We start from the raw sequence: 27,674 nt of genomic DNA, 5'->3' as shown, positions 1-27,674 counted from the left end.
AATATTATTGTTCTTAGATTAACTATTGATAGTAGTAGTAACTGTTGCAATAGTAACAATATTAGTAGTATAGTATAGTAGACTCAGTTTGGGAATCGGACTTCGGCATCGCGAGCGAGCGCTTTAACCACGAGGCTACGCCCAAGTGGTTGTGGTCGAGTGAGAGACGTTTTACGCATTGAATCGGGTCTTGGGGCTGACCAGCGAACACATGATCCACCGTCCCACCCCAGTCATCATCTTGTAAAGTGTACCCCAGGTATATCGCTCACCTTAATCATACTGTTGAGACGAGTCGGGTTTGCACGCTATGTTTGAAGACCTGGATTGATTCCCTAAATGGAAGCGAAAGACCTTCTTAAATATAGCCACAATTTATTTATTTATTTAACCATTTATGTGTTTACTTAGCCATTTATTTACAATAAAATTATTTATTTAACCATTCATTTAACTACTTAGCCATTTAGTTATCGTTTTTAAGATTGATTCTCTAAACATAGCGAAAGACCTTCTTAAATATAGCCACAAGTTATTTATTTATTTAAATACAACAAAATTACCTCTTTAGCCATTTATTCAGCTACTTAGCCATTTACTTAGCCATTTAGTTATCGTCATTATGTATTAATTATGTCTGTCTATTTTGTCTTTGACTATGTATGTATTTAGTTACTAAGGTATCTATTTTATCTTGTGCTATTTAGGAACACATACAGTTTCATTGTACACGTTTTGATGCAAATGCATTGAAATGTAATTCGTTCATAGAAATGTGAAAAAGCTCCCCCCCCCCCCCCCCCCCCCCCCCCACACACACACACACACACACGCGCGCGCGCGCGCACGAAAGAAAAAGAAGAAAAAAGAAAAAAAGAAGAAGAACATCTCATTGTGTGAATAAACACTCAACCTGATCCCCAATCAACCCCGTAAAAATATTACCCCTTCCAATATATAACTTACTACTGTTAAGTACAGTCCTTGTCGGCAAGGAGCACTTCTGGGTAACATACATGTACTTGAGTTTCATTGTACACGTTTTCATGGAAATGCATTGGAATGTAAATCGTTCATAGAAAAATAACTGGGTAACATACTTGAGACAGCGTCACACTAATCAGGGTATTTTGATGACATCATGTGATCACCCGACAAACAACACTATTGGCGGCTATTGTTGATCAGGGAGAACGCTGCAGAGACATTCGCTGTCATTTACTGTCATGTTCGTGAAGAGACGAGGGTGGACCTTCTAACTGGCGCGGTACGTAACGAACATCTTTGCAAAACTAGAGTAGAGAGTATCAAGTCTCAATAACTGAATTAATGTTGAAACACGTACCCAGGTAAACCTAATGTATAAGGCTGGGATTAATCCGATTGGGACACAACAGTTATCGATCGATAATGTCGAGATCGAAAATGATTATTAGGTTATTAGATTAATTGCTGTTTAATACTGCTGTTTCTATTTTTAGTATTGTTATCAGTGTGGTATTATCATATTCGTTATTATTGTATTATTATGGTTGTAACAGTATTTTTTCATGATCATTGTACTTTTTATTTGCATTGATAATTTGTGTGTGTTTGTTACCTAAATGCCTATCAAAGACTTTGTTATTATTGTTATGTATTTATCATGTTTTTGTGACGTTTTATCTTAGGCTAGTGGGGCTCACCGAGTAGCCACTGGGACACTCAGATGATATTCGCTCGTGACTACGGAGGCTAGCAAAGCAGAATGGCGGAATACATTCCTGAAGAGAGTTTCGAAAGATATCGGAATTGCCTTATCGCACAACTGTGTGACAACAAGCAAATTGCTTCGGAAATAGAACTTCATGTAGACAAGACTGATGCGAGAAAGCGTTTCTCGTCTACAAGAAACGATACGGAAGAACCTGGACCGGGTTCGAACCCCGAAGCAAACCCTCGCACCAAAGCCGAGATGCTGGAGCGGTTAGTCCAGGAGGTAAAAGAATCTTTAGACCAAGTGGTATTGGCTTCTAAAAGAGCGGAGAGTTCAACCGTTTCCAGAGATTCAGGTAGGTTTAATAAACACAATGTTTACCTCATCTTATGGTTTAAATAGCGAACAATTGAAAAGAATTTGCACTTTTACCATTATACCCGTGAAGATCAGGGTTAGAATTGCTTGTCGTGAGGGGCAACCAACGTGATCGTGTGGTCAGGCTCGCTGACTTAGTTGATGCATGTCAGTGTATCCCAATTGTTTAGATCGATGGTCATGATGTTAATCACTAGATTATCTGGTCGTGACTCGATTATTTACAGACCCCCGTCACATAGCTGGAATAGTGTGGCGTGAAAGAACAAGCAAACAAACAATGCTAGCGAAACTTGACCCTGTTGTATTTCCCTTGATACAGAGGAATAGTTGTTACTTTTACGGCACTTCAAATACCGTCATACTAGCAGCTGGAACATTGCTGAGTGCAGCGTTAAACAACAAACAAACAAACTTGTAGAAAGCACAATTGTAGGAAGGGCTATTTGACAATTAATTGATACTATGTGATTCCACCATTATGTGTGTGTGTGTTTTTTGTTTTTTTCTGGGTTTTTGTTGTTGTTTTGCTTTGTTTTTCGTTTGTATGTTTGTTTGTTTTGTTTTTGTTGTTGTTTTGTGTTTGTTTGTATTTGTTTGTTTGTTTTTTGTATCGACATTGGTACAATCTGTGAAGCCCGTTATTGAAGCCCTCCGTGATATTGATGGGAAAATGATTAAAGTGGCCTAAAACCAAGCTCCCTGCTCCCGTATGCCAGACAATGGCTGCTAATACCTACATATTCATGTGTTTCAGCAATATCGTCCAACAGTTATAGATCCAGCACCAGTGGAGGCAAGTTTGATACAACCCAACTTTCCAGGAGTTACTTTTCTCTCTGTTCCATAGTTCTCTTTAAACTGCAGTTGGTAAAAAAAAGGAATTATAGTATCAGTTATGTCATTCAGTCGCGCCCATATATAATATCTAGTTTGATATCAGACGTCTTACCTGACAACGAAGATGAGCCTGGGTGATACCATTATTGCTCGCACACGAGTAACTTCATATTGTCTCCATTCAAAACTGTCATGTTCAATTTTGTCTTGATCAAACTATTTCCGTAACATATATCCTAACTCTTCTATAACTTATCAACTGTGTGTATAGTTTGTGGTGATGAAAAATTGAATAATCTAGTTCTGGCAAATCAAAATTCCCGTGCAAGCTGTTTTAAGTCATTCTTTAAAGTCTTTCTCTCGACTGTGGGATAATATTTCCTTGTTTTGCAGGCGCCGAACAATTTACGGAAATGCAGGCTGAACAAGACCATGAGCCCCACGACCCACCGGTGAGGAGTGAGTGAGTGAGTGAGTGAGTGTGTGAGTGAGTGAGTGAGTGAGTGAGTGAGTGAGTGAGTGAGCGAGCTTGTACGCCGCTTTTAGCGATATTCCAGCAATATCACGGCTGGGGACACCAGAAATGGGCTTCGCACATTGCACCCATGTGCTTCGGTGTGACGAGCGAACGCTTTAACCACTAGGCTACTCCACCGCCGCTACCGGTAAGGAACTTAACCTAGTAAAGATTTCCCGACTCTGTTCAGACCTGATTGATGTATATATCAGTTATCTTCTTTCGTACCACACTACCCCATGCCCTGCGTGTCCAGTCGTGTGGTTTTGGTACGGAGAGACCGAGAGGAGTCCTGAATGACACGAGTGGCCGTGAATGGAGGGTGTATTTTCTAATTTATAGAGGTATATTTGCTCTACAATATGCCCCTCTCACCTGGAAGTCAAGTCTAGTCTTCAATATCTATAGTAACCTAAATATTGAACAAAATATACTGTCATGTTTGGATTTAGTGCATGCAGTTAACCATATGCTGTTCTCTGCAAAAAGATTCATTGAAAACAAAATACAAACAAACAGAACGGAATCCATCTTTATCACAAGAAATGGAAGCAACTGTCAACTACCATCTGTCCGGGGTCATGATAACGAGTGAAGCGTTCATAAAATAATATAGCGATATATTTAAGTCTAATTACGGTCTCCTTTAAACGTTGTATAAAGCCTTCTAACATTAGTTTTTCATGTCTTCTACCTTGACTGTAGACCCGTGAAGATCTGGGGTAGAATAGACCTTCAGCAACACATGATTGCCGTAAGGGGCGACTAACGGGATCGGGTGGTCAGGCTCGCTGACTTGGTTGATGCATGTCATCGTATCCCAATTGCGTGGATCGATGCTCATGACATCAATCACTGGATTGTCTGGTCCAGACTTGATTTTTACCGACCGATGTCATATAGCCGGAATATTGCTGAGTGCGGCGTTAAACAACAAATGAATAAACAAACCTTGGTTTTAAATGTATTTTCCCACTTTCCATATTGAAATGGAATAATACATATTTATAAAAAAAGAAAAGAAAAAAAGTGTAGTCTTTGATCTAACATGTGCCTCACTCACCTGACAGTCAAATCTTGTCCGAGACCAGGAGCTATTGGAGAGGCAGGATGCAGCGGTGCAGACAAACAGGAGAGCGCTACGACAAGAACGCCACCGGAGACTGCATGTAGTGAGCGAACACGACTGGGAGGAAGATACTGTGCCAAAAGAAAAGCTTGCTGAGGATGGGAAGTGAGATAATGGGACGTAACTCGTTGTTTTCATTCATAAATTCGATGACTGCGGGACGTACGTGCTTATGAAAGTATTAATTGAACATGACCTTTGACATAATTAATTCCATATGGTCAATTTCAACACAAGGAGGACTTTGATGATTGTAGATATCGTCATATTGTTATCACACTTAGTTCAAATAGAAAATTAATTTTATAAAGTCATGAAGACGAAGACAATGTTTCAACATGCATATAAAAATAATTTAATTAAGGTTGTCAAGATAATCAGTACTTTAGAACGGAATACGATCCTGATTAGTGCAAAGTTGATACTCTTTAGACAAAGTCCTCCTATCGTGACTTTAGGTCGTATGGTTAAGCCATTAGTGTTCATAAAAAGCCTAACAATTGACAACCGTTTAAGAGTAAGAATTTAATGTTAAACTGTTAATATCAATAATATTAAAGAAACGCTTTGGTCTGTTGTGTTATCGCATTTTGTTTTAATAATATGTTTGAAACAAGGCTTTTATTGGATTCCTCCACTAATATATCACTATATATCGTTTATAACTGTATCACTATCAGATAGCGCCCATACTTAAAAAATGCAATATGATTGAGTGAGTGAGTAAGGTTTTACGCCGCTTTTAGCAATATTCAAGCAATATCACGGCGGGGGACACCAGAAATAGCTTCACACATGGGCTTTAACCACTAGGCTACCCGACCGCCCCCAATATGATTGAAGTGACGATGACATTATATGTTTCTATTTGTTTTCGAAGTTCTAGTTCGAAGATTTCAAAGAGCGTCGTCCGATTCTTGCCTAAACGTCGTTCGATCAGGGTTACAACATTCATGGCCACAGTAAAGCTTTCAAAAAGTTTTATGGTGGACATCAATTTGACGTGAACTGGTGAACAATTGACATGCCTTTGCATGTGTTTGTGGCGGATGCCACTGGATGGGCAAACTTCGCGCACCTTTTCGCGAACTTCATCACTATTTGATAGTGATTCATAAACACATGCTTATGATTTAGTCGAAATATTACAATAGACTCTGCGCTTAGTAGTGATTTCTTATGTTTTTTGGAAATGGTTTTCCTTTAATTTAACTGGACAGAAAGTTGATTAATATTTTGTATTTTTTGTGTTTTCATCCTATATAGCAGACGCCAGTTTGTTTTGTGAATTTAATTCCCAAGTGCGTTTAGTTCTGTACTGTTTGTAGTTTCAGTGTGGCAATGTTGCTTTGGATTTACTGGTCCCACCAATGTGAAAAGTGGTATTTGTTTCAGAAACACTTTGTTATGATAAAGTCAAAATCGTACACGGAACTCTGCTTTTAGCGGAGATTTCTTATGATTACGAAAATGGATTTGTGGCGTTTGTTTCCATTGGCGATCCTCCTTTCTACGACTAAACTTAACTTTCCTTATCCAACTACTCTTACTATGTTGTAATATCATGTTAAGCGAGTAAGTAAGTAAGAGCATCTTAATTTTCACGGGCTTGCTGAATACCGTGTTGGTTGGATTATAATATTTAAAGCTATACCCATCTGGTTTTCCCATTTCAACAAAGGGTAACGTCAGTGTGTAAGATTAACAATGTGAAGGCGTTTTGGCGTACAGACGTTTGGAGACATAACAAACCTGTACAATATCTATGTCCCTCCATCCAGAGACATTGATACAATATAAATTTTGGTTCAACTTCGAAAAAGCTAACTGTTGTCTGCTAGATGAAAATGTTCGTATATGTTTCACATACACTAATGGTATTTTAACATGGCAACTTGAAAGCAATACTCAAGTCAAGACGTTATGTTCTAATCTATATAAGGAATAACATAATATATAATATAATATACTTTATGATATTATACTTATGTGCAAAAGACTGAGATTTCTGAAGTTTAGAAAAGTGATATTTTCACAGTTGTGACAAAAATGTGATATGTTCACTCCAGTGAAAATAACACTTTGACGAGGTTAACCGACCTTGCGCCTGTCGGATGCGGCAAAAACACGGAAATCAGAACACTTACATTTCCGTGTTGACAGTGAAAATATTTTACATTCAGTAAAATATTTATTGCATAACAGTTATTCTTATGCGTTATTTGTTTGAAACTCTTCCAATTTTAACAGCTATGCTTCAAATGCATTGGTAAGCGATAGCGCCTCTCGGTTTCGTTAGACGCCATGTTTGTTGTTAAAAAATTGATATTTTAAAGGTGATTTCGCCTGTCGTTTTTTATCGTCTGATTTACAAATACAGTTTTGGCAAATCAATTGTGATTAAGCATTCCCTAAAGTATATGCCCTGAAGTATTATTTTAAAATCAGCATGCCCTTAATGTGCTTGAAAGTTAGAATATAAGACAGCTACGCGATAAATTGCAAAGAAAATGAAGAACGTCATCAAGTTGCGCACGAGCGCTTATTTGAATCTCCAGAAATGACGTCATGATAAGTTAGTACAATGTTTTATCGTGAAATAAACCACGCTTCGTTCTTCATTGTTCTTTGCGATTTATCGCGCAGATGTCTTATATAAGAGGTTAAAACAACACCCGATTATTTCATAGACTAATTGGATCGGGTGGTCAGACTCGCTGACTTGGTTGATGCATGTCATCGTATCCCAATTGCGTGGATCGATGCTCATGACATCAATCACTGGATTGTCTGGTCCAGACTCAATTTTTAACAGACCGCCGTCATATAACTGGAATATTACTGAGTGGTTCAGCGTTAAACAACTAACAAAGAAAGAAAAGTTAATCAATCCGTGGCATAGTAGTATATTCTTTTATAAAGTATATATAAGTATATTTCATCATGAATGTATGGAATTTGTTTGTGAGGAGCTCCCGGTACAGGTACGTCACATGACTGTATACGACGTCAATACACAGTATTGTTATGTCTCACAGGGACGGGCTTAATCAGAAACCCACAGGTATTTTGTTCAATTTTAAATTACAATTTTTATACTGTGAATATCATGTTGGTGCTGAGTGACAATTGAATGCTGTATTGTTTTGTTTTTTATATACTACTCAAAAGAACAAGGACATCCGATTTTTTCATATTACTACAGTGTATCTGTCATGCCGGATACAGTATTATGTTTGTTGGTTTGTTTGTTTGTTGTTTAACGCCACACTCAGCACTACCCCAGCTATATGACGGCGGTCTGTAAATAATCGAGTCTGGACCAGACAATCCAGTGATAGACATCATGAGCATCGATCTATGCAACTGGGGATCGATGACATGCATCAAATGTGTCGGCTGGCCTGATCTCCCGATCCCGTGAGTGAGTGAGTGAGTGAGTTGGGTTTAACGCCGCTTTTAACACTATTCCAGTTATATCGCGGCGTGTCAGCTTAATGTGGGAAGAAAGCCCGAAGTGACGCAGGTCTTAGACGTTTACCACTTCGGTGAAACCCACGACCACGGGTATGGTGCTGACAAACCTAGAAACATAATCGGGGCGAACCGGGATTCGAACCCACAATCATAGGTTTCTGGCGTGCCCATTGGACGCAACTCTGCACAGCGAATCGCAGCGCCTTAGACGACTGGGCCACCCGTGCCCCCCGATCCCGTTAGTCTTTCGACAAGCATGGTTTGCTGAAAACCAATTCTAACCCTGTCCTCGCGGGTCACATAGTAATATGAAGGAAGGTATTCCTGAACTGTTTTGAGTAGTATATTTTAAATTGATTGCGATTGTGATTGTTTTCCACCAACTTAAGAGACAACAGCTACCATTGAGTGTTTTTCACCTATTGTTGTTTTGATAATGTTTATCAAAATAATAACACTGTGATGAGAAAAAAAGTTGTTTATACCATGTTTTTTTATTAATGTTCATGAAAAAAAGGTTTGTCCGAAGTAAATATTATTAATGTTATGTCCTCTCGTGTTCTTATTTCTACTACAACTTTTATGTCGACGTTTCGGCAGTGTCGACATTAGGTCCATGGAGTTCCAGTCTATATTGAGATGTACAGCTACGTCTAAGGCGCTGCGATTCGCTGTGCAGAGTTGCGTCCCTTGGGCACGCCAGAAACCTATGATTGTGGGTTCGAATCCCGGTTCGCCCCAATTATGTTTCTAGGTTTGTCAGCACCATACCCGTGCTCGTGGGTTTCACCGAAGTGGTAAACGTCGGAGACCTGCATCACTTCGGACTTTCCTCCCACATTAAGCTGACACGCCGCGATATAACTGGAATAATGTTAAAAGCGGCGTTAAAAACCCAACTCACTCACTCACTATATGTAGTTCATAGCAGAGTGATCCATGTGGAACCTCAAAGATTACCATATCAGTCCAATTGTATGCTTAAGTCACTTGATGACTGGTAAAACCACATGGGCATCTAACATCAGGAATATCCTGTTTCAACATGGATTTGGATTTATTTGGATAAATGCGGAATGCGGTGATAGCAAATTATGATGAAATTTAAACAGAGGCTGTATGACTGTTTTTCTCAAAACTGGCATCTCTCCATAGAGCTCTCATCTAAATGCAAATATTACTCACAGTACAAATCTCTCCTTAATGCAGAAAAATACTTATTATCATGTGAAATCTCTGCTTATTATAAAAGATTAATATGTATGTTCAGGTGTAACAACTTTAAACTTGCAGTTGAAACGGGAAGACATTCTAAAATCCCATATGAAGAACGTGTGTGCATGTATTGCCACTCCAAAGGTTTAACTCTAATTGAGGATGAGTATCATGTATTGTCAATCTGTGACAGATACCGAGCTGCAAGAAGAGAATGCTTTGCTGAAAGTGAAATCAACTTTAGCACATTTCAACAGTTTTTAAACCTTATGTCAACAAACTCCACAAGAACTTTAAAACACATTGGACTATTTCTATCTAAAGTTATGAATACACGTAACTCATCACTGTTCTAACGTATTCTAAAACTATTTGTCTTAACATAACGCCATAGTATATAAGCATGTATCTACATTATGTTAACATGTATTATGGGCTGGAGGCCTGATTACTGAATAAATCTGTCTGTCTGTAGTTCATAGCCAGGGTAAGTACTTCAGGAAACCCGAGCACTTCGATATAACCGTGGTCGAGATAAAGGGAGTCAACTTCCGTTGTTTTTTAGAGCGAATGTGCAAAAAATTAAATACTGAACGATTGACGAAAAGAAATGTTAAAAAATTATGAGCCTTGAAATATCAGAATCATTCGCGGGTTTAACAAAAGAGGCAACCGTCTATACGGCATGTGTAACTATGGCCTTGTCTGCAACATTAAGCTGACATGCCTTCATGTTGATGAAACTAAAATACTCACCCAAAGCGTCGTTGAACTATACGATCCGTGGTCTACAAGATAGACATACACTGCCCGGGCAGTGGAAGCTCCGGGGTCCGATGCCCGGCCGCGTCATACCAAAAGACGTTAAAAGATTATACTTGTTACCCTGCCTGGCGCTAGGCATAAAGGGGCTAAAACAAGGATTGGTCGGCTCGTAGTCAGTAAATTGTGTCTCAATGTGGTATATATGTTAATCTGCGGCATGGTATGTCAGTGGACAAGCACTATATAACCAGCATTAGTCTGGACTAGTACAAGCACGCACGCACGCACACGCACACACACACACACACACACACACACACACAAACACACACACACACAAGTGCATGTACATGTACGTCTATATGAAAGTGCAGTAATCCTGGACGTTAAAATATACCTTATTTTCACCTCACCTCTACACTATCCTACTCATCATTCGACAGCCACAGTGCAGTGTACATGATCTATGGGACATCTCAAACGCGTCACTTACTGCTGTCACATACATTATAAGTTGTCAACCGAACTCTAGGGGCATATGGTAAATGTAAGAACGGTTAAGGCTCACACACAGGGTACATCCCACCATATACCCAAGGGATCAGTTGACAACGAATTCATCTTACCGACATTCCTTCATACAGACCCGGAATATGTGTCCGCAGTTTCTCTCAGTTCGCACAAATCGTAGCAGACGACAAAACAAACAGAGTTACTTCCCTTTACCCAGTACATTCGGATCATTTCCGACACCTGACAATACTTATGCGACATAAGCAAGTTAACCTCTGTGTATTCCGATTTATTTTTCGGCTGGCTACATGATAAATAATTGCTCGCTCCTAAACCAATCAGAAGCTAATACTTTAATGTAAGGTGAAATATAGCTTGTTGTACAGAACTCACCTGACTGTCTGACACTTGTTTATTTGACTATTGTTTCTTATGCTTGTCGTAACAGGCGACTATGCTTGTCGTAACAGGCGACTATGCTTGTCGTAAAAGGCGACTAACGGGAACGGATGGTCAGGCTCGCTGACTTGGTTGATGCATGTCATCGTATCCCAATTGCGTGGATCGATGCTCATGATGTCAATCACTGAATTGTCTGGTCCAGACTCGATTATTTACAATCCGCGGTCATATAGCTTGAATATTGCTGAGTGCGGCGTTAAACAACGAACAAACATACAAACTATAGTTTCTCTCTAAAGGAAGGATTTCGTGAAACTCATTCTACATACAATCCACGTGACCATGTGGGGAAACCCCAGACGCTAAAACTCGGGAAGTATTTCATTTGTGAATAATTATATCATTGCTGGCTTCGAGAGGGGGAAGTTCGGGGAACTACGCAAGGGTAAATTCATTTATGGTAAATATATTAAAAGACTGTCTGTTAAATGAAAGTAGATTTAACCAGAGTGGCTATAGAAGATTCCCCGAGTTGATGCTTTATGTGGCATGGACATATGTACTTGCTATGTTACTATTTCTATTAAGGATGTCCAGGGAATATGACCCGGTGAAGTCCAAACCCTGTTTCGTACGTTCTTGTTTTCAACGACTGCACCCTATATAACTGTGAACAAATCTTTACTATACTGAATGCTCGTTGGTTTCACCGAAGTGGTAAACGTCTGAGACCTGCATCACTTCGGGATTTCCTCCCACATTATAACTTGAATACTTTTAAAAGCGGCGTTAAACCCAACTCACTCACTCACTCACTCACTCACTCACTCACTCACTACTATACTGAAACACTGTGAAAACACATATTTGAAAGTCTGTAACATTTGTCAAATTAAGTTGTTCTGTGTATTTATACATGATTTAAATCACACATCAACGTCGTCGTTCGGGTTCGAATCTGTTTCGAGATCGACTTTAGCACAACAACACATCATATTATATGCTTTTTGTCAGTATATGAATGTTCAGGATATATATATATATATGTTTTTAATATTTTTATATATTTTAAACGCAAAGGTCAAACGACATTGAGAGAGAAAGTTGGTATTTACGTAGATCTGAATATTTTTTTCAGTTACAGTGAAACACCGTTGTCTCGAAGTGAAAGTTTTGTCCCTGCGTATTCCTTCTTCATTCACCTTTTTCGGTTGTGTCGAACCTTGGATAATTCGAAGTATTTTCGCACGTCCCTTCAACTTCGACACAACGGTGTTTCACTGTATATCAGTGGGAGTGAGCGAAAGCTTTAAAAGGTTCAGGCCAAAGACGTTAACCATTTGGGGAAACCAGCGAGCACGGGTATGGATCTGACAAAGTATAATGATAAGTCTGGGATCTGGACCAAGATCAGCGGATACTGGTGCGATTAAGTCCCGCAACTCTGGGCCACCTATAAGGACAACAACTGAGTGAAGCTGGAAGAAGTCCTTAGGCATACAATACAATTCCAAACAATATCCATATTACAGTTTAAGTAGTATATACGCATTGTATACATGGTCGCCATTCCTTGGTGGTTTAATAGTATCCATTCTCGTTTGCAACATCGTACCATCGCATTATCGGATATGCTCAGCGCACCGCACCGTCGTAAAATCGTATTGCAACATTGTATATCAACAATGTAACATCGCATATCAACATCGTAACATCAAATCGCAACATCGCATATATCAACATCGCAACATCGTATCGCAACATCGCATACATCAAAATCGTCTCGCAACATCGCATACAGAAATCGTGTCTCCCCTATGTCGGTTTGGACGATGATTTTGAGAAGTAGTGTTTATATGATCGGGAAAGCTATATACATATCTCTATGGCTACGGAGATATCTGATAATATGTATTTTCCGAATAATCGGAATCTGTGATAAGTAAGTCAAGTCAAGTAAGATATGCGTACTATAAACGGATGCAATAACAGAAATGCATTACATATTTGATTCAACCTACAAACAGTACACGATGAAAGCATCATCTGTCGGTGTATAATGACCTTAAAACATAGTTTCAGAACCGCCATTGATATTCCTCCTCATGTTCTCAAAAGTAAACGTTGTGTGATAATTGCTATCGTGTAGCACTGGGTCTAGCTCCAACTGTAAACTTACGCAGAGATGTTGCATATCAAATTTCCTATCTGGAAAAGTAATTGCAAATATAACAATGGTTTGAAAAACAAACACAGCAGGTGTTGTCCGAAATTTTGTTAAGCTTTAATAAAACCACAGCAAATTTTGCCACTTTAAATCGTGTTGCGAAGAGAACTTTTTTGTGACACCTTTATGTGAGCTGTAATCAAATAAATTACATGTATATACAGTGGCCTTCAGGAAGTTAATTCCCCGCTCGCTGTACAACCTCCAACCCTGCAGTTCATGGGGGTAACGTACTGTGCGACGGAATTTTATATTTGACCAAATTTTACGCAAGCTGTGAGCTAAGAAAAAACTTCCTACAACGTAAGAACATAATGCTGAATGATGTCTTTTTAAGCTACAAGTTGATAGAGGTTAAACGCCAACGTAGTTTATATTGTTTATATTGTCAGATCATATAATCACGAGTAAGAAGGTAACGGAATAAGCCGAATAGACCCGAATAAGAATCATGCAAACACGATCGTGTGACGTCACGATTCTATGACGTCACGTCATTGTGTCGTCACGTTATTGTCTTTCTCACTATCGCGGAGAGGTGTTTCAGAAACGTCATTGCTTTCTTTCTGTCTGAAATGGGATGCAAACAGACCAAAGTAAAACCTTTCAAGCAGACTTCTCCTGAGGAGGCTCTGACGGGCAAGATCAACTGTCCTCACGAGCTGTACTACGCCAAGTGTCAGGTGACACCGCCCACACCCCGCTTGTCAGGGGCGGAGATTCTTAAACAGTTACGAGATGAGGGCTTGGTCCCCGACCGTCAGGCCAGCGGAGGAGTTGCCTTCTCTGTCCCCGCAGTGGAGGGGGTTGTTCCCCGTGGAAGAGCTCCCCGACGTCTGGAGCAAATCCCAGTGAGATGCTTCTACACAGCTGAGAGGAGGAGACAGAAGGCTGATCTATTCAGACTTGACAGGTACGTTATTCGAAGTAATACTTTTAATAACTTGAAAGGAAAGGACCTTTCTGAAGTCGGAACGAAAATTTGTTTCAAGATGGTCAAGAATTATTTGATCTGGATCTGCAGAACAGCAGTTAACGCAACTTAAAATATATATATGTGTTTCAAATTACGATGCTTTGAATTAGTATTCTTCTTCCTAGATTTGTGCAGTCCAGCGGAAACAATTTGAAAGAGAAATAAAACACAAAGTTGTCAAGGACGAGAAGAAACGTCGCCAGTTCATCAAGAAAATGAAGACAGAGCATCAGCTCCAGATGAGGGAAGAGCAACTGAAGAGGATGGATGAAGAGCGGGAGGCGAAGAAGAAGGCAGCCAAAAAGTAGATATAACTGGAGGAGGAGGGGAGATGAATAATTGGGCCGTGAAGCCAGCGTGGGATCTGGAATCCTTCGGCGGTTGGCCGAGATTCGTGAAATGTCACAGGAAAGATCCAATTTTGGTCTCGATCGTACCATTTATAATAGTTTGTGTTATGTCACACGTATTTGTAACAATGAATGTTGTATAAATATTTTTTGGGAATAAAGTCCTTTTTCTTGAAATACGGACTTTTCTTTTTATGTTACAATATTGTTATTTGGACAAGTTTAAGGTCATCGATTCTGTATTGATGGTGTCAAATAATGAATCAAGATCTATTTCAGAAAATGCTTTGAATATTGCGAACCAAGCAGAACAGCGATGAGCGTCATTTAGAGATTACTGGACGAATACATGCATGTCTCTCACAGCTTCATACGACACTACTATCGGTTAATAACGATGTCAACACGTGGCACAACTATGGACAATTAATAATGACTTCGTATCCTGGACCACACAAACCAGTGGTTGAAGTCATGAAAAACGCCCCAAACCTTCCGGTAGAGACGCAATCACGTCACCGAGACTGACCACCCGATCCATATAGTCGAACCCTCACGACGAGCAGGCTGGTGCTGGAGACCTACTCTGACACCGGATTCCACCTAGCGAGGCAACCGGGTCAAGAATTTAAGTCAAAACCGATGCTTGTAAGAGGCAACTTAATGGATCAGGACGTCAGAGACGATGACTTGGCTGATGCATGTCATCGTATCCACATTTCGGGAATCATGGTGTCAATCACTGTATTATCTGGTCCAGACATGCATAGTTACAGATTGCCGTCAGATAGCTGGAATATTGCCGAGTGTGGCCGACGTTAAACAGCGAACGTAGTAAGGCGCCTCGCCCACTTGACCACTTGTGCCCCTTGGTATCTGTTAATCTACATGGCATGACAGAGTGTGACGATGTCCTGTGAAAGGCTCGTGGTTTGGTCTAACACTATTTCAAGTATATCACGGCGTGTCAGCTTAGCCTGCAAGATCATGAAAGGGATGCCTAAAGTCATGCAGGTCTTGTAGACGTTTCCCACTTTGGCCAAACAAAAGCACATAGTGCTGACAAACCTAGAAACATACTCCGGGAAATCTGGGAGTGGAACCCACAAGTCATTGGTTTCCAGCATGCCAACTGTAAAAGATTCAACTTGGCACAGTAACTTGCCCCGCTTTAGACCAACTGGGCACAGTAACGTTTCCCACCCCGCTTTACACCAACTGGGCACAGTAACTTTTCCTGCCTTAGACCAACTGGGCACAGTAACTTGCCCCGCTTTAGAACAACTAGACACAGTAACTTGCCCCGCCTTAGACCAACTGGGCACATTAACCTGCCCTGCTTTAGACCAACTGGACACAGTAACTTGCCCCGCCTTCGACTAACTGGGCACAGTAACTTGCCCTGCTTTAGACCAACTGGGCACAGTAACTTGCCCCGCCTTCGACTAACTGGGCACAGTAACTTGCCCTGCTTTAGACCAACTGGGCACAGTAACTTGCCCCGCCTTCGACTAACTGGGCACAGTAACTTGCCCTGCTTTAGACCAACTGGGCACAGTAACTTGCCCCGCCTTCGACTAACTGGGCACAGTAACTTGCCCTGCTTTAGACCAACTGGGCACAGTAACTTGCCCCGCCTTCGACTAACTGGGCACAGTAACTTGCCCTGCTTTAGACCAACTGGGCACAGTAACTTGCCCCGCCTTCGACTAACTGGGCACAGTAACTTGCCCTGCTTTAGACCAACTGGGCACAGTAACTTGCCCCGCCTTCGACTAACTGGGCACAGTAACTTGCCCTGCTTTAGACCAACTGGGCACAGTAACTTGCCCCGCTTTAGACCAACTGGGCACAGTAACTTGCCCCGCTTTAGACCAACTGGGCACAGCAACTTGCCCCGCCTTCTATTAACTGGGCACAGTCCTATTATCCGTATACGCTTCGGTGTTGAACTGACAATGCTCCTGTTTTCATATTTTTTAAACAAACGCATATTGCCAAAATTAATCTAAATACTCGGTATTATATGGATCGTACATGTATCCTGATGCGCTTTCTCATTTGCTTGCGCCGTTTCGACGCATGGCGGCCTTCGAGAGGGGGGCGGGCCTTATAGGTCACGGAAACATGCGAGTGGGGACGAATGGGCAAAACTGCAGCTGTGACTGGTCACCCATATGATGGGATTACTGCACGAGCTGCACGTGCAGTTAACATCTCGGTCGGCCTGGTGTTCGGTTTCCAGTCGAGTTTTCGGTGCCCCTGCTTTGTTTACAACTAGCGTTGTCCATTCGAGTTATTTCCCTTAGACCGTACATCACACGAATTACACTGTTTTCGGAAAAGAGAAGCGTCTGTTAAATCTACCATTTTTCAGCGTATGTTTGTCTACACTCATCTGCCAAACTTGGGCACCAAGCCATCAAACCCAAATCATTTTATGTACCCCAACGAATCAAATATGTTTGAACCCCTATCCCACAACAAACCAACCCACGGGGAAATCCTGGATATTTAAACGATGAGTAAGTGAGTATTGTTTTTCCCCTGCTTTTAGCAATATTCCAGCAATATCACGGCGGAGGACACCAAAAGTGGGCTTCACACATTGTACACATGTCGGGAATCGAACCCGATTCTTCGGCGTGACGAGCGAACGCTTTAACCACGAGGTTACCCGACCGCCCCAGTAAAAAGATGAAAAGACCCACAAACGTTGTGTGTTTACCGAACTAATGCAGTTACTGTATCATTTGATTTTGTGTTCGTGTATGTGCTTTCCTGATTTTAAACAATAATTATTTAAAATATATCTAATACACCGACATTGTGTTTAGAAGACTGATTTCAACCTCCACGTTGTAGTTAAATATCCATGTACATGTGTGAAACAAACACTGAAGTAGTCAGTGAGGTTATAACGCCATTTTGTAGTTTCAGGGACCGAAACCGAGTCTTCGGTGTGACGAGTGAACGCCTTAACCGCTGTGCTCATCCCTAACAATGCAACAGAGGGTGGACTTAATCACAGTTGACGGGTTGTCCACAGTTGCGTCCCTTGGTTACGTCAAAACACTATTACTGAGGATTCGAATCCCGGTTCGCCCCGATTATGTTTCTAGTTTTATCAGCACCATACCAGTGCGCGTGGTTTCACCAGAGTGGTAAACGTAAAAGACCTGCATCACTTTGGGCTTTCCTCACACATTAAGCTGACACGCCGTGATAAAAAAACAAACAAACTTGAATACTGGAGACGTTAAACAAAGCTTACTCATTCAGAGTTGACAATGTTATGGCATTTGAGTGGCACGGCTTAATGCGACAAGAATGTGAAGAAATTGCCTCTTTCTGGTAATCGATCGACATCTTTATGGTTAAAGAATCCGTCGCCTTCATGAACGTTTTTAACGTTACAACAACCGCGTCCTCAATAACATCGAATTCTTTGTCATAGTCATTTCAAAACATTATTATTCAAGGGATAATGGACGTCGAAAATGACACCTATTGGAAGAGCGATGAGTGAGTGAATGTTGTTTTGCGCAACTGAGTTTTGGCCATGAAAACCGGTGGTCGATAGCATGAGCAACGGTCCATGCCGTCAGCACATTGTAGTCAGTCAGCTCCTACAACAAGCATCGGGAATTGAGGGCCTGAATTGAATCCCCATAGGGAGAGAAATGTACTATTCCAGTCACATGTTAACACATGAGAGAAGAATAATATGACACCACTAAAACGAAATTTGAACAAACTTGCATTCATGATCATGAAGACTGCAAACATGAGTAAACACAAAAACACGCGAATGCAAACACGAGCGAGCGCGCACACACTCACTCAAACAATCACACACACACACACACACACCTACGCACACACGAGCGCACACACACGAGCACAGACACAAACACACGCAAGCACGAACGAGGGTGCTCTCTCTCACAATGTTTTAACCATGACCGCTCGTGCATGCATGTGACAAACACCAAGATACCCCCCCCCCCTCTCTCTCTCTCTCTCTCTCTCACACACACACACACACACACACACACACACACACACACACACCGTGCATCCTCCCTTACACTATGATATTCTCTAGAAAATGTCGACGATCGCTCGTCATACGAATAGTCCGGGTTCGATTCCCTCCTAGTATCTGTTCCACATTTTCATGATATCCAGTTGGCCCTAATTTCAACCTTGTGTTACATCACACGAAGGACCATAGAGAAACTCTGAAGGCAACCATTCTACTTAAATATAAAGATACCACCATGCAGCGATTTCAATGTTATAATAATTCTCGAGTTTCTTTCACTTTCCACTACGATCACATCCATGCAAACATCCTTTCGCTTTGTCCATTTCGGCTAATTACGCGACACTTAAAACGCTTTCACGGTCGATTCAAAGCCCACGAGGTCACAAACCCACACATTCTGTGAATATCAAATACTATTTATCGTCGCGAAAGTTCATAATACTTGAGAAATTGTGAACCTGATTCCTTTCAAGTTGACGAATACAGGAATACGCATACCCCTTCAAGCCTGTGAGTAACAACTGCGTCTTAGGATGCACCGTTTGCCCGTCTGAAGCTAACTCGCGGAGGTTTACAAACAAACACAATCCCGGCCTCTGTAGCTGCCTTCAGGCGCACCGAGACACACTCAAACCGTTTCCTTTACCTTTGTAACACGCCTGTTAATAGCCAAGACACTAGGAGCCTTGTGCGACAGCTAAATATTTACTATGACTTGACACAATTTTAGCTCAACGCATCACGCATCATCAGGAGCAGCTTTTGATAGGGGTATCTTCATCTGCGCAGATGTTTCGCCAAGACTGTGGAGAACTCCGTGTGTTTGACATTTAGGTGTCGTTTATGAAGTCATCTAGTTTGTTACTGTGTCGGGTTCAGATTTCGTACACATTTATTGTTCTTGTAAATGGTGTGAAGAACATCACGATGTTCGCATATGTTCTTGATTTGCCGAATACTTTGTAGGTTTTCTAGGGGTGCCCCGTCATTTTACTTGAGTGAGTGTGTGAGTGAGTAGGGTTTAGCGACGCTTTTAACAGTATTCAAGTTGTATCACGGCCTGTCAGCTTAATGTGGAAGGAAAGCCTGAAGTGATGCAGGTCTCAGACGTTTACCACTTCGGTGAAACCCACGAGCACGGGTATGGTACTGACAAACCTAGAAACATAATCGGTCTAAGGCGCCGCGATTCGCTGTTGGACACGCCAGAAACCTTATTATTGTGGGATCGAATCCCGGTTCGCCACGATTTTGTTTCTAGCTTTGTCAGCACCATACCCGTTCTCGTGGGTTTCATCGAAGTGGTAATGGTCTGAGACCTGCATCACCTCGGGCTTTCCTCCCACACTAAGCTGACACGCCGTGATATAACTGGAATACTGTTAAAAGCGGCGTTAAACCCAACTCACTCACTCACTCAGATGGACCGAGACACACGTATTAACAGGCTGTCGTAAAAAAATATGGAATATTGCTGAGTGTGGCGTTAATAACAAACAGTTTACAGTAAATGTTGACTCAATGGTCATAAACCAGACAGAATGACCTCTGATTTTTTATCATCACTAGCATTTATGCCGTTTAGTCAAAGCGTAAACCAAATTAACAGGGTTTTCTCTCTTTCAGGGGATCAGTCGCACAGTGTTAAATACATGGGGCTCATGTTCCGTGGTCCATTCTTGGAATTCCCCGCCATGATATACCCGGAATATTGGCAACATTGGCCGAAAAGCATGCTTACTTTATCGTTTATACTTTATCTCAAACCGTCCCCATGTAAACGATACATTGTCGGAAGTGAACATTTTATGGTGATTCTTCCTCTCTGTAAGATAGCTGCATCAGTGATGTCAGTGTTACGAATCACCAAACAGATTAACTTCCACCTGCGCTAAATCGATCAACTGTCTTCCTGTCGGTTTGTACAACATGTCTTTGCAACCTGGAATAAGGCTGATATTCTGGTTTCCAAAGTGGGATTTTGCTTTAAATACATGAAATATTTAAGATCTAGACTTTTCTCTTCGAAAATGTTCATATCATATCATTTTACGTTTATTAATACCCGACACTATATTTAAGCTAATTGACTGAGTAAATTAGTTGAGTTTAACTCCGCTTTGGTCAATATTTCAGTTATTGGAGACAACCATTCGATGTGTTAGCGATTTGAGCATGCTTGAACGGATGGACTACAGCGCATTACAAATATCAAAAGAAATTATTCTTATCATTATCATCATTATCATCATCATCATCATCATCTTCATCACCATTATTATTATTATTGTTATTATTATTATTATTTGCACACATAGCACATTGATTGCAGATAGATATATTCACGAGCGGCCAACCATCCAGTCCTATATATCCTATCAAACATGTGCTTCATCTATGAGGTCACGGTTGAGGGGTAGCCCGCTTGTTAATGTGTTTGTTGTCGGTACGAGGGTCGGGTTCGATTCTTGAATTGATGTGATGACCGTATTGGCATCACTCTTGGTAAAGCTTTACGCATGCGCAGTAACAACCCGGTGTCATATTGACATTCACGCCTCATGTCACGCGCTACAGACAGCCTGCTGATAGTGTAATACATGTATGTATTCAATGTCATACGTACACTTTTAGTAAAGAAGTATCAATGGATTCCTCAAGCAGATTCAGCAGCCCATGCTTGCCGTAAAAGGCGACTATGCTTGCCGTAAAAGGTGACTATGCTTGCCGTAAAAGGTGACTATGCTTGCCGTAAAAGGTGACTATGCTTGTCGTAAAAGGTGACTATGCTTGTCGTAAAAGGTGACTATGCTTGTCGTAAAAGGTGACTATGCTTGCCGTAAAAGGTGACTATGCTTGTCGTAAAAGGTGACTATGCTTGCCGTATAAGGTGACTGTGCTTGTCGTAACAGGCGACTAACGGGATCGGGTGTCAGTCTCGCTGACTTGGTTCATGCATGTCATCGATCCAAATTGCGTGGATCGATGCTCATGATATCAATCAATGGATTGTCTGGTCCAGACTCGATTATATACAGACCGCCGTCATATAGCTGGAATATTGCTGAGTGCGGCGTAAAACAAAACACCAACCAACTAACCAACTTCTAGCAGAGGTTTACACTGAATCAACTTTGTGTTGACGATGACTCAGAAATAACTACACTGGCTGTGGAATCTTAGGGTCAGAGGTCAAGGTCTTGTTCACACTGTGCATTCTCGCATCATGCTTGCGAAGGTAAACTAAATTAATCAGAGCACTATGTCTATGAAAACATCCTTCCGCGCTTGAAATAGGCCTTGAAGGCTGACAGTCCCACGTTATTACATAGTAGGGGAATAAGTGGGATCGTGGACTTCCTGACTGTTATTACTTCGAAAATCGTGTTTGTCGAGTGAAACAACCGCTCAATGAAAAGTTATAAGAGATATGGTGAAATTATATTTCTGGAATGCATGTGGGAGTATCAAGAAGGCAGATCTGCATTATGGTTATGAAATGATGTTCGAGAAGCAACGTTATTTTGACAACGTTGGTATTTTTCTGACCAGACATGACATGGATGCACCTACCAAACATGGAAAGTTGTTCACTCTCTTACCCTTCCCAAACTTCCCCGTGGTCTTGTGGTAGAGCGTCTCCCCGAATAGCGGAAGGTCGGGGGTTAGATTCCCTGGCCTCGTCATACCATTAGACGTTAAAAGATGGTAATTCTTGTTACCCTGTCTGGAGCTCGGCATTAAAGGGCAAAAACAAGTCGGCTTGGAGACAGTATGCTGTGTCTGAGTGGGGTATTCATGTTAAACGACAGCATGGTATCTCAGTGAGTCAAAATTGACTTTATTCGTGGTGCTCCGGGTAAGAATAGGCCACAGCAACCCAGGCAGTCGTACTAAACGACTTAATAGATCGAGTTGTCAGTCTCGGTGACTCGATTGAACCCGATACCAAAAACTGGTTTGGTTGGTCGAGACTCGAATATATAGAGATGTCGTCCTCTGGCTGTGACGTGTCAATAGTGTATAGTTAAACAACAACCCAGTTTACAGCTTCACGCGACCGCCATGAGTGAGTGAGTATGGTTTTACGCCGCTTTTAGCAATATTCCAGCACGGCGGGGGACACCAGAAATGGGCTTCACACATTGTACCCATGTCGGGAATCGAACCCGGGTCTTCGTCGTGACGAGCGAACGCTTTATCCACTAGGCTTCCCGACCGCCGCCATGAGCAAACCAATAGAATAACCTTGAGCAGACGTCCGATCATTAACAGCATTTATGTCGTTTAGTTAAAGGGTAAGCCGAATTATCTCCTGAAGATATTCTATATCTGTCGTAACGGCGATGCCATCGGAAGCAGCTAATGTGTTTACGTGCTAAAACACGCTGACATTCCCTCAGACTTTTGTCTCGTAACAAATTGAAATTTAATCAAACCATGAAATCTCACGTGATCCTTCACTTGGAAACGACTGAGAGGTATTACGAAATCTAATTGAGAAACGATACCTAGCCAACAAGGGGAATAAAGGGAAATATAACTTGATGTTTTGATCTAGGTTGCCATACTTGATGAACCCCAGGTACAGCTAACACTGAGGCACCCTGTGAAGATCCGGGTCAGAACCGGTCTTCACCGACCCACGCTTGTCGTAACAGGCGACTAACGGGATCGGGTGGTCAGGTTCGCTGACTTGGTTAATGCATGTAAATCTTTGACCAGTTGCGTGGATCTATGCTCATAGCGTCAATCACTGGATTGTCTGGTCGTTTGTTGGAATATTGCGACATTAAACAACAAACAAGAAAACAAACTTACAGTGAGGCGTTTACATGTACATGGAAATCTGGGGAGAGGAATGAGTGAGTGAGTTTGGTTCTGTTATATCGTGGCATGTTAGCTTTATTTGGGATGGATGGGGGGCACGGGTGGCCAAGTCGTCTAAGGCGCCGCGATTCGCACTGCAGAGTTGCGTCCCTTGGGCACACCAGAAACCTATGATTGTGGGTTCGTATCCCGGTTCGCCCCGATTATGATTTCTAGGCTTGTCAGCAATAATTTGTCCAGCTATATGACGGCGGTCTGTAAATAATCCAGTTTGGACCAGACAATCCAGTGATTGACATCATGACCATCGATCAAAGGGATATCGATGACATGCATCAACGAAGTCAGCGAGCATGGCCACCCGATCCGATGGGGTGAGTTAAGGTGAAATCAGGTTTAACGTCGCGTTCAAGATCATTGCACTTACATAGCTCCGTGCATGCGTGCGTGCGTGTGTGTGTATGGCTGCTTGTACTAGTCCGAACTAATGCTGAATTTCTAGTGCTAGCACATGGAGATACCATGCCGCAGTGTAACATAAGATCCGGGTTACAATTGGCCTTCAGCAACCCATGCTTGCCGCAAGAGGCGACCAGGGCCGCTGACTTGTTTGATGCATGTCATCGTATTCCATGTACGTAGTTCGTTGGTCATGATGTCAGTCACTGGATTGTCTGATTCGATAATATTCAACTATATTCCGAAATGTCCTCATAATTAATACATCCTCGGGTTGGAATACTCCCCTAATAACCTATGCTTTATTTGTTTGTTTGTTTGTTGTTTAACGCCGAACTCAGCAATATTCCAGCTATATGATTATTTACAGACCGCCGTCACGTAGAAACAAAAATACTGCTGCGCGGGGCGTTGAACATCAAACAGATGTAAAACAAGTTAAACCAAAAGTGGCCATATATTTATGAAACTGACTCAAAGTAGACATTGCTACATGAAGGGTAACGTTTTGCTGGATATCAATCGCCGTAGCTACAGTATACAGGGCGAACCATCTACAACAAAGGAGGCACGGGTGGCCCAGTCGTCTAAGTCGCCGCGATTCGCTGTGCAGAGTTGCGTCCCTTGGGCACGCCAGAAACCTATGATTGTGGGTTCGAGTCCCGGTTCATCCCAATTATGTTTCTAGGTTTGTCAGCACCATACCCGTGCTCGTGGGTTTCACCGAAGTGGTAAACGTCTGAGACCTGCATCACTTTGGGCTTTCCTCCCACATTAAGCTGACACGCCGTGATATAACTGGAATACTGTTAAAAGCGGCGTTAAACCCAACTCACTAACTCACTCACTCTAAAACAGAGGGAGTGAAACATGCTTCACATATTTGAGTCGAATGCAAAGGAATACTTCCGTCCCACCTTCTACACTGATCTAATAGTTCACTCTCTGGACCATTTCATGTCCGTGTGCATGTTGTGAATAACACGCATGTAGGTTTATAAACAGTGCACACAAATTCCCGCGGAATATGACACGTTCCGCTCGTGACTTCAGTGCCGATCCCAGCAGTCTCTGCATCCTGACCACTTCCTGTGCGCGGCCGGTGCCCACTCGTAACTTGAACACTCGGGGTTTGTTTACAAATAGGAGAGACAGACATGTTATTATTAACACAGGACCCGAGTGTTTGACGTGACTGATTCAATAATAACGTTATAAATTCATATACACATGAACAATAGGGAAGAGTTGTCTTCAAGCTCTGATTCATAATAACTTTAGGTTTCAGCGAGTGGGTGGTTGCAATTTCATAAGTATGTTTGGTTTAACGCCGCTTTCGGTGGTATTCCAGTCTGCTTGTTTGTTGTTTAACGCCGCAGAGCAATATTCCAGTTATATGACGGCAGTAATATTATGATTAAGGACCCCGTGGGGGCCGGTCGGGTAGCCTAGTGGTTAAAGCGTTCGCTCGTCACGCCGACGTCCCGGGTTCGATTCCCGACATGGGTACAATGTGTGAAGCCCATTTCTGGTGTCCCCCGCCGTGATATTGCTGGAATATTGCTGAACGCGGCGTAAAACCATACTCACTCACTCACTCAGGCCCTCTGGGGATTCCGGGTTAGAATAGGCCCCCAGTGACCTACGTATGCTGGTCGTAAGAGGCGACCAAATGGATCGGGTGGTCATCCTCGGTGACTTGGTTGATTGTGTGTCATCGTTCCCCAACGGTCTGGATCATTGCTCACGATATGAATCACTGGATTGTCTGGTCCAGACTCGATTACTTCCAGGCTACCGTCGTATAGCTGAAATATTGATAAGTGCGGCGTTAAATAACAAACAAACATAACTGGGGACAAGAGACCAGAGTGATGCAAGTCGACCACTACCAAGAGAACGGATAAGGTGATGCTAAGGCGTGTACTATAAACCGGATCAATCCTCATTTCGAAGCCATGATCAGTGCATCCTGTCAAGAATAAGGGACGCAATTCCGAAAAGTGAATTGCGACTCACTATGCTACTGTGCCACCCGTTCCCCCAACCCAATTTGTTTTTTACAGACCGGAAGCTAATAAAAAAGGCTTTTACAAATTTAGACCGAGAACAACGAGAAGAATGTTCTGACTTGTCGAGCTGCTAGAGTGAGTGAGTGAGTATGGTTTTACGCCGCTTTTAGCAATATTCCAGCAATAACACGGCGGGGGACACCAGATATGGGCTTCACACATTTTACCCATGTCGGGAATCGAACCCGGGTCTTCGGCGTGACGAGCGAACGCTTTAACCACGAGGCTACCCGACCGCCCCCGAGCTGCTAGAGAAAAAAATATGTTCTTGTGTTGTTAGCCCCAAAATGTATTATTTGCCATGATTTCATAAAATAATAATAATTTCATAATCATTTGACACGTTTCTTTGATTGAGGGTTTCTATATAGGTTCCATTACTCTGAGACATTAGAAATGTACACAAAGAAAAAAGTTAAGCACACCCTATTTCTGAACCATGACAAATGGCAAGAACCATGGCATGGGATGACTGACCACAGGAGCTGGGCGATACCAATGTCATCGGATAGAACAAACATATGACAACAAATAAAGAAGACGTTGGTGAGTTGTGGTTGAAATTTACTGACAAAAACATCATGGTAATACAGGTACTGTTTTTGACCTTAGACAATACCTAAAAATAGTATGGAGCTGCAGGATTAAGTAAACGAATTACGTTTGATGTTTCATGTGAAAATGTTCTTAAAAGTCTCTACTTGACATGACACGTGAAACAGATCAGTAGCGGGTATAACTGCCACGTGGCCGGATGACGCATTCCATCCTACGTATCATGCCTCCAGTCAGACGTTGGATCTGTTGATGGGTTCACCACAACCACTCCCGATGCAATGCTGTGTCCTATTGGCGTAAATACAGGAGGATCTCGTGCCTGTGTGCGCCTCCCTATAATATCCCAAACATGCTCAAGGGGGTTCAAATCTGGGCTCGTTGCTGGCCAGGGTAGAGTCATTGTTGCATTGGCCCTACTGTAATCAACGACTGCATGCGAACGATGAGGCCTGGCATTGTCATCCATGTACAGAGGTCGAGTAGCAAGAGGGTGGTTGTCAAATTGAGGAACGACGACTGGCCTCAAAACGTCCCGGATGAACTGAGCCCCTGTTAAGTTGCCCCTTATGGTGACCAAATCCAACCTGCAATCGTGAGAGATACACCCCAAAACCATTACCGAGCCCCCGCCGTATGCAACAGTCGGTTTAATATTCCTGCAGGTGTAGGCCGTGTTCCGGTGTCTCCAAACTCTCGTTCTTCCATCAGTGACGTGGAGCAGAAAGCGACTTTCGTCTGACCAATGGATCTGTCTCCAAGTTCTCCGATTCCAGTTCTGTCGCGCAATACACCATGCTAAACGAGCAGCTTTGTGGTGATCTCTGAACAAGGGACACATTATGACTCGTCTGGCACTCAGTCCTGCTGCTTTCAGCCGGTTCCTGGCGGTACTGGTGCTGAAACGACGATTGGGCAACCACAGCTGTTTCAGACGAGTGCTTGTTAAAAAGGGTTCTCGGCGTAGAAGAAGGTCGCTGTCTTCGCGATGTGTCGTCACAGGAGGTCTTCCGGGTCTGGGACGGCCCCTGTACATCGCCGGTCTGATCATGTTTCTCGATCAAACGGCTTACGACAGTGTGATGATACCCCAAATTCCGACCAATGGCATTACAAGACATTCCTGCGTTATGCATGCCGATTATTTGCCATCCTGTGGCGTTTGATAATCACCTTCGTGCCATGGTCACACAATGTCATGGAACAACTGTTTAAAACCAAG

At 42.3% G+C, this 27,674-nt stretch overlaps 1 protein-coding gene across 1 annotated transcript; it reads left to right on the top strand.

The window, feature by feature from the left end:
* Positions 1 to 838: 838 nt before the first annotated feature.
* LOC124151231 lies at positions 839 to 7,300 on the top strand. The gene is made up of 5 exons (XM_046523597.2): positions 839 to 1,267; positions 1,671 to 2,051; positions 2,832 to 2,870; positions 3,308 to 3,366; positions 4,502 to 7,300. Exons 2-5 carry the CDS (start codon positions 1,748 to 1,750, stop codon positions 4,667 to 4,669), a joined length of 570 nt encoding a protein of 189 aa, XP_046379553.2. The 5' UTR covers positions 839 to 1,267; positions 1,671 to 1,747; the 3' UTR covers positions 4,670 to 7,300.
* The last annotated feature ends 20,374 nt before the right edge of the window (positions 7,301 to 27,674 follow it).

The sequence above is a fragment of the Haliotis rufescens genome, unplaced genomic scaffold, assembly GCF_023055435.1.
Source record: "Haliotis rufescens isolate VD_foot unplaced genomic scaffold, xgHalRufe1.0.p SCAF_11, whole genome shotgun sequence".
NCBI lineage: Eukaryota > Metazoa > Mollusca > Gastropoda > Lepetellida > Haliotidae > Haliotis > Haliotis rufescens.
The sequence above is the reverse complement of the archived record's forward strand: the minus strand, read 5'-3'. Positions and strand labels throughout refer to the sequence as shown.